Genomic DNA, 17,536 nt, shown 5'->3' with positions numbered 1-17,536 from the left:
AGCTCTAGCTAAGGTCTTTATTAATCTAAAAGCAAAATCGAAGCGAAAGTGGTGGTCTGATCAGGTAATCATCAATGGATGACTGAACCATATTTGTTTTAAAAGCTATCAGTATATCAAACCGTTATAGCGAGGTGAAGAGTTTCTGGAAAAGACCTGTCATCAATGCCATGTACTGTAATCAAGAATGGTCTTTCCAATAAGATCCAGCATTGGCTGATAAAGCCTGAACCATAGAAGCGTGATGGGAAACGTGTCTCACTTCATCAGAGCTGACGGCTGGTTCTTAATATGACACTTCCGGATTTAGATTTAGACATACATTTTCCCTTTTAATTCGTGGTTTTCTCGTTTTTTATTTATTTTTCTTGTAGGCAGACGAGCATACGGCGCACCTGATGGTGAGTGGTTACCGTCGCCCATGGACGTCAGCAATGCACGGAAAGGAGCCAAGCCGCGGCCTTAAGTACTCTTCACAACCTTCGTTTGATGTAGAATATGTCATAGCGCTCGGGAAACACGATTGTGGAAAAAGATGTTTAAAAAAACGTGACAGCAATGAAACAAAATTGCTTGACAAACAGACGACAGAGAGACTCAAACGTTTTATGTTTACCATATATAGGATAGATACATACGTCTTTGATAAGGTAACCTTTTGGAACCATTATCTGCGGTAAACAGGGCATTTTAATGATTTCAGTGGCACACACAGCTAATTATTGTGTAGTAATGGCCCAACTAAACATAAAAGGGAAAAACTACGGCATCCAACCATTCATGGTGCAGTTGAGAGATGAAAACACTCACATGCCTCTAAGCGGCATTAAGTTGGGCGAGATCGGTGCTAAATTAGGCTTCAACACCGTCAACAATGGCTTCCTTGGTTTCGATCAGCACAGAATACCGCGTGATAGGATGCTGATGAAGAATGCTCAAGTTTCTAAAGTAAGTGATAGTGATTAAAGCTAATGTTATTGGAACATAGAATGACTTTTACCTCTTGCTATTCTAGCGTTGTGATATTTCATGTTTTATCTTGAGAAAATTCCTTAGCTGATTTCAGCTTAATAATATTTGCATGTGAAGCTACCGTAGTCCGTGAACTACTTGACTTGAAACAAACACTTTACTGGTGGTAGGACCTCTCGTTTACTGGTGGTACGCCACGCTTTTTTTTAACAATAAAATCATTGTTTATTACACTATGTTTAATTCGTATTTATTAAAATTTATTTTCTATTTTTGAGTTGGATTTTCTATAAAAGCGTTTTGTTTTTTGTTTTTTTTTAACAATTATTATTTTAATATTTATTATTAATTTAATGAATTTTTTGTGCATAATTTAAAAGAAACAATAGCATTCTGCACTCGTTCTCTATATTTTCTATAAGCGTGGGAAATTACATACTCCTCCGTTCGCGCTATTTTTTTAAAAATAATAACAAAGTTTTTACTTCACGTATAATATACGAGTATAGATAATGAAGCTTGTGAATTTTCTGAGAGCCATGAATAATTTACATTAATAGCACCTACACTGTATGCTTTCTTTTTTTGTTATTACTTAGATGTGTGAATAATGTCACGACCTACCTGATGGTAAGTGCTTGGAGCCGTTCACGGCCTGCCTATCTGATGGTAAATGCTTACTGGAGCCTATAGACACCAACGTCCTCAATGCCGCCGTTCACTTTCAGAGATGAGTACTAAGTCTCAGTTTCACAGCACAACGGCTGCCCCACCCTTCAAACCGAAACACAATACTGCTTCAAGGCAATGCTTTTTTACTGGTAGTAGGACCATTTGTGAGTCCGCGCGGGTAGGTACTACCAACACCCTGCCTATTTCTGCCGTGAAGCAGTAATGCGTTTCGGTTTGAAGGGTGGGGCACCCGTTGTAACTATACTTGAGACCTTAGAACTTATATCTTAAGGTGGGTGACGCATTTACGTTGTAGATGTCTATGGACTCCAATAACCACTTAACACCAGGTGGGCTGTGAGCTCGTCCACGCATCTAAGCAATAAAAAATACGTTATAATAAGTGGTCTTAATACCAATGTAAAAGAGTTGTTTGTTGTTTGTTGTTCTAGGATGGTGTGTTCACACGAAAGACGGATAGTAAGCTTACGTATGGAACGATGGTGTATGTCAGAGTTATGATAGTAAACAGCATGGCCAACCACTTGGCAAGATCCGTCACTATTGCCGTCCGATACAGCGCCGTCAGGAAACAGTCGCAAATCAATACAGAGTAAGGTTCCTTTTTGCGTTGTAATATTTTATAATAACAAAATGAAATGTCATTAATGGGTGGTTACACATAATTCGGATTTTCGAATTTCGGATTTTAAAAATCTATACAAGCGTAATACAAAACAGTTATATACTATTTTTTGTTTGTTTTTAGTAGCCGAGTAATTGACGACAGGTTTAGTGTAACCAAAAAAATAAATTATTAGTAATTCGTTTTTTTTCTTAAAAATGTCAAAATAAAATAAAAGAATTAGGTACGACATAAAATGAATCGTAATCTTGACGTATCAGTCAATATGGCCTAATTTCGATCATTTTATCTCATAAAATAGTTAAACCATAAACACGAATCAACGATAATAATCAACGAAAACATATATAAATACGGTTCAGCGACATGTTGTTTATTTCACAGAGTAAAAAAGAAATGTTAATGACAGTGAATGCCTATTCTTGATTAACGCCTTTTTATTGTTATCTATGGCAGACGAACTTGTGGCCCCACGTCCGGGGCACAATACCTTTATAACGTAATATTTTCCAGATATGTATCAATTATAACAAAAAAAAAAGATGACCCCCCTTGCTCCCCCACGCTAAGTGTGCCGGATGCTATTCACAAAGCGTTTTTTTTCCCCTACCTAAGCTGATGGTCTAGAAAGACCATGTCAGCATATGTCAGCATCACCGGGCTAGTAGGTGAGCTCACGTGGCTCAAACCTGACGATGTTGCTAACACGAATCCTAGCAAGAGCCGTGATTGGCAGAATCTACCACCGGATCGGAAATGCGACCCACTGAGAAGATCCGGCGAGAAACTCAGTGGGCTGTGTCTATGGGTTAGTTTACTCGTCGAGCCCTTCGTCGGAAGCGACGGGTTCGACGAGAACGATGGCCGGTGCTTGGGGTACCTAAAAGCATCGTTAGTGGATTGGCTGTAGAAAAGTAATTTTTAAAAAGTAATTTTAAGGGTATGTTGGTGTAAGAATTAAGATGTCATTGAGGGTAAGATACCGTAATAAGTTATTTCAAGTCATTTTTTAAACCATATTTTTTATTTTGCACTTAAATATTACATCTTACCCCGACGTACCCTATATATGTATTTATTTATATACAAAATTCCGTAGGCGTCCCGATTTGACACGAAAAAAAAAGTCACGTTATCCATAACTCGTATGCTCTATTTCTTAGCCAACCAGAGGTACAGGTTATGGACTTCTTGACGCAGCAGCACAAACTGTTTGTGGCCATAGCGTCAAGCCACGCTATCAGGATCACAGCGGCATGGCTGTGGGATAAGTACGAGAAAGTTACGAAGGACATGGAGGCTGGGAAAAGTGACGGTCTGCCCGAGGTAAGAAACAATCCGTTGAGTGTACAATGAAGATTTTTTTTTATTTTTTTTGTTGCTTAGATGGGTGGACGAGCTCACAGCCCACCTGGTGTTAAGTGGTTACTGGAGCCCATAGACATCTACAACGTAGACGCGCTACCCACCTTGAGATACAAGTTCTAAACTCTCAGTATAGTTACAACGGCTGCCCCACCCTTCAAACCGAAACGCATTACTGCTTCACGGCAGAAGTGGGCAGGGCGGTGGTACCTACCCGCGCGGACTCACAAGTGGTCCTACCAGCAGTAAATACAATTAAGTAAAATACAATTAAAGAATCATCATAATCATCAAGATACAATTAAAGAAAAATCTGCTAGGCATTATTACTTGTGTTAAGACATCCCCTCTGATGTTGAGTGGTTACCGTCGCTTACGGACTTTAGCAATATCAGTCATCAAGGCTGTACCGCCAAACCAATTTTTTTTGCTTAGATGGGTGGACGAACTGACGATCAACCTGATTTGGTGGTACCGGTAAAGTGGTACCGGGGCCCATGGGTATCAACAACGCAAACGCCGCCAACCATCTTGAAACACGACTTATTACTCTCAGTTCCACAGTACAGAGTGGGCCATAAAGTTGAGCGGATTATAAAAAATCATATAAAAAAAACTACAAAGCTCAGGAAAGAAAAAATATAATTATAATAAAGATTACAAATGGGAATTTTATTTTTTAAAAATAACATCGCTGAGATGTGTGCCATCTACACGTACACACTCTTCCAATCTAGCCCTCAAATTCGTGAAAACTCGCTGGCACATCGCTCGTGGGATATCGGACATTTCCTTGCGAATATTGTCTTTGAGGTGGGCAATTGTCGTCGGTTTATTGGCGTAAACGCGACTCTTGAGGTACCCCCACAGAAAAAATCCAGTGGCGTGAGATCTGGGCTCCGGGGAGGCCATGGAATGTCCCCTCGACGCGATATCAGTTTTCCATTAAACATTTCGTTAACAACTGCCAAAGACTCATTGGATGTATGGGATGTCGCGCCATCTTGTTGAAACCAGGTCCTGCTGTTATAGGCTTCAAAATTATGCAGCTGTGGAAAGAAAAAGTTACGTAAAATTGCTGTGTAGCGATCAGAATTTACTGTTATTGCATGGCCTCGCTCATTTTCGAAGAAATGGGGTCCGATGATTCCATGAGCCGACATGGCCGCCCAAGCCGTAGCTTTAAGCGAATGCAAAGGTCTTTGATGTTTCAATTGGGGATTTTCTTCGGCCCAATACCGACCATTTTTGCTTATTGACAAATCCACTTAATGAAAATGAGCTTCATCCGAGAAGAGGATATTGTTCAAACTTTGAAAACGCTCTAACATTATTTCGGCAAATGCACGACGTAAATGGTGGTCATTTGGTTTCAATTCCTGTACTAATTGGAGTTTATATGGGTGTAATTTAAGATCTTTGGTCAAAATACGCTTTAATGATGATCTTGATATGGCGAGCTCAGCTGATCTCTTTCGGGACGACTGCTGGGGATCGCGCCGTACAGACACCGCGACTTCGTTTACATTCTCCTCCGTTCTTATACACCTTGGACGCCCCGCAGGTTTTTCATTTAATGTCGAATCCGAAGACTCAAACTTTCTGACCCACGATCTGATCACACTTTCACTCGGACATTGGTTTAAATCATGTAAATTAAACTTAGAACGAAATAAACGCCGCGCAATAGTGCCCGAATCGCCATTTTTGTAATACGCTTTCACACAAAAAGCACGCTGCTCACCGGTAAAACGCTCCATGGCAACTGAATTTCCGAGAACCAAGGAACCTATCCCCATTACCCGCACCCCGCTCCCGCTTTCCTGTCGCGAGTAATGTGATTTTGAAGTTCGCACGCCTTTCTGGCCCACCCTGTACAACGGCTACCCCCTCTTCGAACCGAAACGCAATAATGCTACAGCCCATATACCCTCCCAACGGAAACGTTAATGGATGCCGCCGTTTAAAAAAGTTTTCGACAAACATTCACGCTAAGCCAGTAACAAAACCGGTCACCGTCCTCGCCGAGCCCGTCGCTTGCGACGAAGGGCTCGACGAGTAAATTAACCAACAGACACAGCCCACTGAGTTTCTCGCCGGATCTTCTCAGTGGATCGTGTTTCCGATCCGGTGGTAGATTCTGCGAAGCACTGCTCTTGTTAGGGCCAGTGTTAGCAACCCTCCGGTTTGAGCCCCGTAAGCTCACCTACACGTCAAGGAGAAGCTGAAATAGCCCCAGCTATCAGCATAGGTAAAAATAAAAAAAGTTAAACATTTACCTCTCATTTGTTTCATAGCTGCACGCTCTAGCTTGTTGCCTCAAAGCGGTAAGTTCAGCGGACGCGAGCGACATGGTGATCACGTGCAGCCGCGCCTGTGGGGGACACGGGTACATTCTGTCCTCGAATCTACCTCAAATATACGGGCTAATAGCCGCTGCCTGTATTTATGAAGGAGAAAATACGGTGCTCCTGCTGCAAACTGCGAGGTAAGGAAATTAAAAAAGCTATTAAGCTCTAACACGTTACCGATAGAATGTCGGCTAGGAATTTAAAAACGTTTATGCTTTGCTAATCATACAAAATAAATAGTAACGCCATTTTAGTCACTAATAGGGACACCCTATTATTATACAATAATATAATTTTTCATGTTCAATAAACTAAGTTGTGTTTCAGCAAGCGCCTCCTATGTAACAAACACTATTCACGATTAAAGCTTATAGGTACATAAAAAAGAAACTATGTATTCATTTTAAAACAAAAGTTTAATACTACCGCTACATAATGGGTTGGGGAAAAAGTTTCTTCGCATTTTCTTCTTCGCTTTTTGCCATCTTGTAGGTAGGGACATGATCCCATTACTATAGAAATTTTGGAGCTTCTGATCAAAATACCGCGATAATTGGTTTTGGCAGTCCGTTCGTGATGTTAACCTGACACTGCCTAAAGAATTTTGAAGAGATCGAAACAGGTGAAAATCTGAAGGTGCAAGGTCAGGAAGACTTTTTTCCCAACCTATTACATATCTGTAAATATATAAAAAGAGTAAATATTCTTAGACACTGTCAATAGATGGCGATAAAATCAATACTCATCCTCATTGATAACAGCTGACATAAGCCTGATTGAATTTAAAAATTTTTTTATTAAACAGATCATTGGTAAAAGCCTGGGAGCAAAACGCTAGGGGAGAAAAGTTGAGTTCTACAGTGTCATATATAGCAGACACGCGCCCTTTTGGCAAGTGGGAGAACTCTGTTGAAGGGATTATAAAAGGATTCGAGAGAGTAGCGGCATGGTAATATATTTTAATTACATAGTTTCTTATAATTATTATTAAAATACGTCATAAAAAGAATATTGACATGATTTATTTTATATAAAAGTGATATTTTTATATAAATTACTTACATAAACTAAAATTTTATTTTGGAGACTAAAAGATTCCCACACTCATTTATACGTACAGAAAATTTCATGTTTTTTATTATTATTTAAATATCAGTATAATTGATGATTTTTTGGTATGTTTAACCTCCAGGGATTCTAAACCATTCATCAGATTGTAATGATACTTGATGGAATCTCGTTGTCAGCATTTTAGTCAGTTTCTGTCACGGTACCACTAATGTGCGACAGATGGCGCGCATATCAAGATTTTTTTTAAAATAAATAATCTATACTTAATCTTATAAAGCTAAAGAGTTTGTTTGTTTTTTTTTTTATGATTGAAAGTTTACTGGTGGCCCGAAGGCCTTTCCAGTTTCACCAGGACAGGTGGGCGAGCAAAGGCTCAGCCAAGAGGGGTGGGATTTGCTAACAACTGCCCGAGCGCCTCCGAAGGAGACCTAACAACTCAAGAGCAATTGTTTCGCGAATGAATCTACTACCGGATCGGAATCGCGACCCGCTGAGAAGATCCGGTGAGAAACTCAGCGGGCTGATGCATGGGTTAGGTTGCACGTCGACCTCTTTGTCGAGTTCGACGAGTACGGTTACCGGGGTCCCTAAGCCTGCCCCTAGTATTAGAGCTGAAGGCATCTAATGCAAAGGTTATTGGATCTGATGGATCCGTAAGGACGTGTCTAGGGCGTCGACGGTGACTGGCTCCTGCATGATCAGGATTCGGAGAGTAGTCAGCGGCGGCAACGATAAGGCGATTATCATGACGCATAGCCTTATCGAAGTATCGTTCCGACGCTGACTTCATGTATTTCCGAATTGATTCGAGGCCCAGGTCGTCGTGTAGGTCAACGTTCCTCACGAACCACGGAGCGCCGACAGCTAACCTGCAAAAGCGGGATTGTAGGGATTGGAGGGTGTCTATGTGTGTGCGGGCTGCGTGAGCGAACACCACACTCGCGTAAGTCATGACGGGCCTTATGCAAGTTTTGTAAAGTGTCACCTTGTTCCGAAGGGACATTTTACTCCGCTTACAGATCATGGGGTAGAGTCTACCGAGAATAAACGCGGCACGGTCACGGACTGATTTTATATGCGGGCGGAATGTCATCGATGCATCCAGGGTAACGCCCAGGTACTTGACCTTCCTGGCCCAGGGTATGGGTTGTCTAAAGAGAGTAATCGGGGGTGTGAGATTCCTCCTCCTAATCCGGGAGGAAATCCGTGTGGAGCTTCCCCTCTGAAATAGCACCGCAGTACTTTTCGCTGGGTTGATGTCTATGCGCCATTTTCGGAACCACTGTCCTAGGGCTAGGGCTGCGCTCTGAAGCTTCTTCGCGATTAGGGACTTATTTCTACTAGAATAGTAAACAGTCGTGTCGTCGGCGAATAAAGCTAAATGGGTCGGCGGCGACCGGGGAATATCGTTGACGAATAAGCTAAATAGGAGGGGTGAGAGGACAGAGCCTTGCGGGACTCCAGCTGTGAGAGGTCGTGGGGAGGAGCGGGTTCCCTCGACTCGATATCGAAAAGAGCGGTTCGACAAGAAGTCCCGTATGATGAGCACGAGACTATCCGGCACGCCCATGTTGAATAGTTTGAAAATCAAACCATTGTGCCAGACTTTGTCGAACGCTTTTGCGACGTCGAAGAAGAGAGCTCCCGTGTATAACGGTTTTGGTCGATTAAGCCCCACAAGAATGTGCTCCGTGAGGCGGTGCACCTGTTGAACGCATGAATGATTTGTACGGAATCCGAATTGTTCATCGATGAGAATGCCCTTGGATGAGACGAAATCTCTGAGGCGCTTGTAGAGCAGTCGCTCATACAGTTTGCCTAGAGACATGAGGAGGCTAATCGGGCGGTAGCTCGTCGGATGATTTTTTGGTTTACCGGGTTTATGTATGCCGATAACGTCCGCTTCTTTCCACACCGCGGGAAAGATACAGTTCGCCATAGCGGCATTGAAAATAGATGCCAACATCACGATGAGTTGGACGGGTAGAAGTTTAATAACGCGGTTAGATATACCGTCGGAACCGGGAGCCTTGCGAGGACGTAGGTCTTTGATCAAGTCTTTAACTTCCATCGGGGTGACGGGTGGTAACGCATCCGAGGGTGGCAAGGAGGCTCTGCGTTCTACCTCACTGTCTACTAATTCTACATGAACAGGGTCCACGGATTGAGTGCTGGGCGTGCACTGGGTTTGCAATGTATCGGCCAGCAGCTCTGCTTTTTCGTCATCATCAAAGGCCGCGAGTCGGCCTGAGGGGCCTACGAGGGGGGGCATAGTTACTACCGTATCCGATTTGAGAGAACGAGCTAAGCGGTAGTAAGACCTTTGGGAGGGCGCGAGTCCTTCTAAGAAATCAGACCATCTGGCATCTCGGACTTCGGCGATGCGAGACTTTACGTCGCGTTGTAGGGCACGCATTCGAATACGATTTTCCGCGGTAGGATACCTGTCGTAGGCGCATATCGAGGCGTTCTTAGCTCTAAGGAGTTCCCTAATATCGTCGGACAATTTGAAGCGGTGAAGGAAGTCCTCCGCTACAACTTGTTTCGATGACCTATCTAATGTCGAGGTGATGTGTGATGTTAAGATGTCTATGGCTTCAGCGGTATCCTGAGGAGACGGGGTAGAGTCCGGGTTAAACGGGAGCGATGGTGGATCAGATTCAGCCAGGCTGATGCCCAGCGTGTGCCAATCCACCACAGTCCTCGTGACGGGAACGGAATCGGGAGCGCGACCGAGCTTCATGACGACGGGACGGTGGTCTGAATCTAACTCTGAAACTACTTCGATCGAGTGTAAGCGCAGAGTTACGTTTTTTAATAACGCTATGTCGAGTATATCCGGGCGATGCGCGATATTTAGCGGGTAGTGAGTCGGGGTTAACGGAGCGACGATATCGAAGGCGAGATCATCGACTAACGCGTCAAGCCGCCTGCCATTCGGGGTTGTGGTGTGTGAGTTCCACCTGATGTGTTTACAATTTAGGTCGCCCGCCAGAATGACAGAGCTCCCCATACCGAGCAGCGCCTCAATATCACTGCTTAGAACGATCTTATCCGGTGGAAGATAAACGGACGCGATAACGATCGGCGCGTGTCCCGTCAGTGAGATTCGGCACACTGATGCTTCGATATTAGCGAGCGCGGGAGGATCGAGCGGGACGCAATGCAGGGCTCTTCTATAGTAAATAACGGTACCACCACCACGGGCAGAGAGCCTGTCGTTCCTGACCATGTTATAGTTCGCGATTTTAGGGTCACGGCGCGCGGGCTTAAGTAGGGTCTCCTGCACTAAGAAAATGTCAATTTGATGGTCACGCAAAAAATCACAAACCTGATCACGTTGATTTGCGAGACCGTAAGCGTTAAAAAATCCTATTGTTACGGATAAGGGTTTTATTCTACTAATGTACGCCATTGATTACCGGCGGAGTGAGGGGAGGACGTACGTATTTAACGACGCGTATACGTCAGCGTATTCTTGCACAACGGCGATGAAATGTTGTGCAGTGGAGGCGGCGCGAATGGCGTCACCCAAAGCGTTAACACGCTCAAAGTTGATCGACTGAAAAAAGTCAATCGCTAGAGCGAGATTTTCGGACGCGGTCGGAGGGCAGGTCGCGGGGGAGGGACGTATCGCGGGGGTGGGACGAGTCGCGGGGGAGAGAGTTGTAGCCGTGTTCGTGTACGGCAACGGTTTAGCCCAAGCCGAGACGCTGGGCACCGACGCCGGCACGAAAGCAGGCTTAGCCTTCGGCACAGAGGGTACCGTGGCTTTGATGTCTGGGCCGGAAGCTCGGAGGCGGTTTTGACGGGCGACGCGGCGATTTATTTTTGGAGCTCGGGGGCATCCACGGTAGTTCGCGGGGTGACCTTGTGTTCGGCACAGGACACAGCTAGGCGGTTCCGTCGCGGTTTTTTGGTCGCGAGCGCAGAGGGCCGTGGCGTGATCGCCCAAACACTTAACACATCGGGGGCGCGCGTGACAGTTACGGGAAGAGTGCCCGTACAGTTGGCAGTTATGGCACTGACTAGGAGTGCCTTTTTTATGGGGGACTTCGACGGCAATACCGGAGAGCCTACAGACGGTCCGAATGTTAAAAATTTGCTTACCCTCGGGGTAGGCTTGAGGGCGACTAAAACCATATTGTATGGCTCCCTACCGCGGCCGGTGTGCATGCGGTGCACGGAATTTACTGGTAGGCCTTGTTCTATCAGATCTGCCTTGACGAGATCGGCATCTAGCTCCTTCGGGATTCCACGTATGACAACGCGGAGTTCGCGCTCCTCCTGGAGCGTATAAGTGTGGAAACTTATACGCTCCTTTCGGAGGTAACTTGAGAGGGCCCTATGGTCGTCGGGTGTCGTTACTTTTATTTGAATCCCGTTGGCGAGATTACGGGCGCTGGCAAAATTAATATTTTTGGCCTTAAGGGCCAGGGAAACTCGGTCCCAAGCTGCCTTCTCTTGAAGGATAACCGGGGGAGGGGTCTGAGTTTTAGATTGCGCCACCGGTCGCGGCGACGGAGTGGCACGGGCTGGAGGCGCAACGGGAGTCTGAGGGCGGGGGCGCGACGCGTTCGCGGCTTTGCTAATTTTAGCGGCCGCGAGAGCTCGAGACTCCGCGGCACGCTTCTTACCCTTTTGTACCAGGGTGAATCCATCCGTCGATGAGGCGGGGGCGAGGTCGACCTCCATCTCCGAGTCAGAGTCGGAGGACGAGGAGGCGGGCGCAGGTGACCTACAAGCAGGAGTTTTGGAGGGCGCGACGGAGGCCGCGGATGATCGCGCTGCTGGAACGGTGGCCACGGCGGACGACGCAGTAGTTTTACTCGCCAGTATAGGCGACGCGGGAACGGCAGGCACGACGGAGGCTGCGGTGCTCGATGTAGACGCTTTGCACGCAGGTATAGGCGACGCAGGAGCAGCGAGCACGGCGGAGTCTTCGAGAGAGCTCGCAGTGTGATTGGCCTTGAAAGCCAGAAACTCTGAGGCGAGCTGTGGGTGACGAAGTCGGAGGAATTCCACGAATACAGCGTCCATGATCGCTGAGTACCCAGGTGGGGCGGCCCCGGGTCTTGAAAACACTCGCCTTGCGGCGAGGCCCCAACTTCTCGGACCTGAGCGGTTCTATTGAACACAGGTGGCAATGCGGCGCGATTACTACAGGACAAAGAAAAAGCACAACAAAACAGAAATTACAAAAAGAAGCAAAACAAATAAATACTTGCAGGAAAACACTTTGTCGGCAAATGTTCCACGAACACAAAAATAACTAAAACAAAACAAATAAAAGCTTCCAGGAAACACACTTGGTCGGCAGATGTATCACGAACACAGGCCGCGCGAACAATGGCCGGGCTAACAAAAGCCGGGCGAACAAAGACCGGGCGATCGAGTGGACGATGAGCACGTCCGCACGTGACGGGTGCCTCTATCGGAATGAGTTTGTTTGTTTGAACGCGCTAATCTCAGGAACTACTGTTCCGATTCAATTCTTTCAGTGTTAGATAGCCCATTTATTGCGGAAAACTATAGGCTACATAACATCACGCTAAGACCAATACAAGCGAAGCACCAATAAAGAATGTTTCAAAATCGGGTTTTTTTTCCTTTTGAGAGCTTCCGCTGCGTGCGCTGCAGAAACGGTTAAAGTTTCGCTAAAATAATGTGTGACAGGATTGTTCCCCTTTAAAATATGTTAAAAAAAGTCCGTGACAGCATATGTCTATATGTTAAGGTTGGCTCACTATAACGTTTTTTATGCTTGTTCTAAAATAAAGCATTATTTGTGAACTATTCCACGCGAACGAAGCCGCGGGCAAAAGCTAGTCAAAAATAAATTGGAATAATGTGTGACGGAGCATTTTTATTGCCTTACAAGTTGACGAGCTTAACACTGAGTTGATGGCGGGTGGTCATCGTCGCTTGTAGACGTCAGCAGTGCCAGGGGTATAGGCAAGCTGGTGCCTCCAGCTTCTAGAAAATACTTAAAGTGTTGACTTAACCACGAAACAGGGATCCTGTTTAAAACAATAGCCGTTTAAACAGTTTAAAGCCCGCCTTATTATAGAAATATAATTATTAGAATCACCTCGCGCTATAGACCTAACATAAAATGTTCACAGCAAATTATCGGCAGCGGTTTCAACTAGAAAGCAATATTTAAAGTCTGATCTGTCGCCCGAAGAATCCTGGAACATGACATCGGTTCAGCTTGTTGCCGTATCGGAGGTATGTGCGATGCGATCGTTTCGGACCAGTGAGCTTAGTGCGAGTTTTTTAACGTTCTAGATAGCGTAAAAGCTAGCTCAAAAAATAATTACTAGCTCAAAAATGGAATGGGATCGTTTGCGTACGTTTGCCGCTAGGGGCGCTGTTCCAACTGCATACAAAATTGGGTTAAGTTTTACGCTATCGAGAACATTAAGAAACCCGCACTAAGCTCACAGGTTTCAGGTTACATTGCTTATTGATCAACACCGACACAACCAAGACGCTGCATACCAAATTATCGAATACGAAAGAGCAAATCGGTTAGCTTGGAGGTAGCGGCTCAGTGTGCTTAGTTTTAGCTGCGAGTTTTTTAACGTTCTTGACAGCGTAAAAGTTAGCTCATATTTGTATGGAATGGGATCGTTTGCGTACCTTTGCCGTTAGGGGCGCTGTTCCAACTGCATACAAAATTGTGTTAACTTTTACGCTATCGAGAACGTTAAAAAACTCGCACTAAATACACTGATGTGACGTCCAAGTAATTAACTAAACCTACTTCATACACATTGCAGGCTCACTGTCGAGCCCTCATTCTGTCGACGTACAAAGCAGAAGTTGAGCGGAAAGCGCAACACCTCTCAGCCCCCCTGAAGAGGGCTATGTACCAGCTTGTCGAGCTGTACGCCACGTATTGGAGTTTGCAGAAACTCGGAGATTTGCTCTTGGTAAGACTAGGATTAGATTGACTGACGTCGTGGTGAATTCACAAATTTGCCGCCAGTGGGCTCTTTAAATTATATTATACCGCCATTGCCACGTGGGCATTGATCATGTCTTAAATTTTTTATTGAAAAACCGTTTCGAGGAACAGGCCAACTTTTTAATGAAAATAATCATAATTAAAAAAAAACAAATATCGTTGACATTCGTTAGTCCTCAAACGCAATCATTGGCTTTACAGAAACTTAAGCTTTAGAACCTAAATTTTATATACTCTGTGTACGACTCAAAGGTCAGTTTTGTTAGGGATTTTTTGGCGGGAACGCGAGGAGTGATGTTGTGTGATTTTGTTTTATTTTGTCTAATTAGTGTTTCTTCAGGTTTAAATGTGTAATAGCGGTGGTTTATTGAACTGTTTTTATCTGTGAAAGTACACAAATGAGGGAAAATGAAACAAAACCGCTGGACGTAACTTCTCGGGTTCCTCCAAAAAGTCCAGTGAAAAAAATCTCAGTAAATGACCACCATTTTACTGAGATTATATTTCATCCCATATCATCTCAACTCATTTCATTTAATTATATCGCAGTTGATTAATGTCTCAAATTAATCATCTTCATTTCACTCCATATTATAATTTTTCATTAAAATAAGAATATAAATTAAAATAATAGATGACCTTAAAGGTCTTAGTTACCAGATCATAAAATGCCCTTTTTTTTTTTTAACGCTGGGGAATCCATTTACTGATACCCGGTCGAGGGGGGTAACGGACCGGGTTATGTCGGACTCCGGCGCCTCCTGAGAGGAAGAAGGGGAGAAGAGAAGGGCCGAGGTTCTTCACCTCCCCCAATTTCTCACAGGAGACTACGCCTTGTAAAAGGCGCGCGAAGCACTTGCCCCGCAGAACGACTACCGACTAAACCCCATCGAGCTCCACCACACCGACTACACGAAACTTACGGTACCGCGATGCGCGCCGAAAGTCTCGCCTTAGGCGGTACCCGTACTAATGTTAAGACGCACCCGGCACTCGATAGTCCCTACGAGGGCTGAGCGGCGGCCTCTCGCACGCGCCGTCCACCCCGCCTTCTGCGCTGAGGAGCCGAAGAGGGATCGCATTCCCTTTCGCGCTCCTCAGCCTCACGAAGCGCCATGACCAAGTCACAGAACCCAGCCATGGCCTCCCACGAACTCCGGTCCTCTACCATACGGGCGACGATAGCCCGCAAAGAGAGGTCCTGCCCCAACACCGCGACGAGGTTTCGCCGCGGGTGCTCCCACCGTGGGCACGCTTCTAGCGCGTGCTGAGCGCCATCGTTCGGGTGCCCGCACTGGTGGCAGCCCGGATGTGGCTCCCTTCCGCAGACTCTCCACAGATATCTCCCGAAGCATCCATGCCCCGAAAGGACCCGGGTGAGGCGAAAGGAGAGCTCACCGTGTCGCCGGTCCGACCATGCCTCCAGCACAGGCACCAGTGCCTCGAGCGTGCGCTGACGAGTGGCCGAAGTTCGGCCGAGCTCCTCCAGCAAGCGCTCTCTCCATTTGGCATACGCCAGACCACGCGCAGCACGCCTCCATCGATCGACAACCGACGGGCCGGGTGTCCGTTCCCGAGTCGAGGACTGTGTTCTCCATCGGTATGTCGTGGCCAAGATTTCGGCCACGCGGTCCCACGGTAAGGATCCGGCGAGGGCACAGGCCACATCCTGAGAGATGGTGCGGTACCCCCTGATGACCCTCACCGCGAGCGCCCGCTGAGCTCTGAGCAGCAGATCCGCGTTTCGCGCGGTAAGTGCGGGCGACCACACGGGAGCACCGTACAGGGGCATAAAATCCCCTAACAAAAAAAAACCAGTTTTGTTATGATTAACTAAGTACGGTACATACTCAACTCAAAAGATGAAGGTAATCGTGATTTGAATACTTTAAAGACTTATTAATCAATGCCGTATATGACAATCCCACATATTTTCCGAGATATTGTACTTAGTTCGTCGGCCCACGTGTCCTGGTGAAACTGGAAAGGCCTCCGGGCCACCAGTAATCTTTCAATCATAAAAAAAAAAAAACTTAGTTCGTAGAAAAAAACTAAATTAATAATGAACGGGTGACATTGATAGAAGAATGAGTACCGTACCATGTCATGGGTTAAAAAGATTTGTGAGGCAACGGCTTCGCAGCAGGGGCTATATTTTATTTTGTTTTTTTTTTTTTAATATTAATGTTCGATACCAGAAAACGTAAAACCGTCTGTATCGTATCCTAGGGTTTCATGAGACAAACAATTTGCATGTTAACGCCTGTACTGTATTATTAAGACGAAATCATTCGTGGCTCATACCGCACTCATTAAAATTTTATGAAGGAAGGATTACTGGTGGCCCGAAGGCCTTTCCGCTTTCACCAGAACAGATGGGCAAGCAAAGACTCAGTCAGGAGGGGTGGGATTTGCTAACAGCTACCCAAGCGCCTCCAAAGTAAACCTAACGACTCAAGAGCAGCTGCTTCGCGAATGAATCCACTACCGTAGCGGAATAGCGACCCACTGAGTAGATTAGGCTTTATTTTAACTACGTAATAGTTTGTATCAGAGAATATTCTGCTCACAAAACAATTTTGTTTAAATCGAACGATTAAAAACAAGTACCGTATGAATAATAACCGCTATTGTGAGTTCGTAACTGTTACAATCTTATCTAAAGCATTGATCACAATACACATAATTTGATACGTAATTTCGATGCACCGTTGCTTGCGATCATAGATTGCATCGATCGTGATTTGACGAAGGCAAAAAATAACGTACTAACATTAAAATTAGATTTGCGATGTATTTTTGCGCTCGGCAAACTTGTGAGCTGACGATTCTGGTGTTCAGTGGTTCTCGGAGTATGTTACCCATAGACACCGCCCACTGAGTTTCTCGCCGGATCTTCTCAGTGGGTTGCGTTTCCGATCCGGTGGTAGATTCTGTGAAGCACTGCTCTTGCTAGGGCCAGTGTTAGCAACTCTCCGGTTTGAACCCCGTGAGCTCACCTACACGTCAAGGAGAAGCTGAAATAGCCTCTCAAGGCTATCAGCATAGTTAGGAAAAAAAGAGCATTTAACTGCCGCCACCAACAATGAGATTTCGCGGTAAAACGATAAAAAAAGGCAAAGGTATCCATGCTCAATATGCCCTAACGCTAATGATTACGCAAAATCGTTCATTTTAACACGCTTTGTAGGTTTGTCTGTAACGGAATCTTTGAATGTCATTTTCAATGATTTCATGACTTTCTAATAGCTTGACAATTTGCACACGCATCAAGGACCGATGATAGATACAATTTTTTAAATTTTTTTTTATTTCTTTGATGGGTGGACGAGCTCACGGCCCACCTGGTGTTCAGTGGTTACCGGAGCCCATAGACATCTACAACGTAAATGCCGCCACCCACCTTGAGACATGAGTTTTAAGGTCTCACTTGTAACAATAGAACGGCTGCCCCACCCTTCAAACCGATTTTAAATAAAAAAAATT

General features: G+C 45.3%; 1 protein-coding gene across 1 annotated transcript in view; it reads left to right on the top strand.

The window, feature by feature from the left end:
• LOC114244011 (acyl-coenzyme A oxidase 1) overlaps window positions 1-17,536 on the top strand; it is a 32,585-nt gene that overhangs the window by 10,179 nt on the left and 4,870 nt on the right. The window contains exons 5-11 of the mRNA XM_089727528.1: window positions 704-948; window positions 2,097-2,257; window positions 3,454-3,616; window positions 5,953-6,143; window positions 6,812-6,955; window positions 13,203-13,308; window positions 13,863-14,015. Coding sequence (XP_089583654.1) covers window positions 704-948; window positions 2,097-2,257; window positions 3,454-3,616; window positions 5,953-6,143; window positions 6,812-6,955; window positions 13,203-13,308; window positions 13,863-14,015 — 1,163 coding nt within the window. The remainder of the gene's footprint in view (window positions 1-703; window positions 949-2,096; window positions 2,258-3,453; window positions 3,617-5,952; window positions 6,144-6,811; window positions 6,956-13,202; window positions 13,309-13,862; window positions 14,016-17,536) is intronic.

Source organism: Bombyx mandarina, chromosome 05 (assembly GCF_030267445.1).
Source record: "Bombyx mandarina strain Sakado chromosome 05, ASM3026744v2".
In the NCBI taxonomy this organism is placed as follows: Eukaryota; Metazoa; Arthropoda; class Insecta; order Lepidoptera; family Bombycidae; genus Bombyx; species Bombyx mandarina.
The sequence above is the reverse complement of the archived record's forward strand: the minus strand, read 5'-3'. Positions and strand labels throughout refer to the sequence as shown.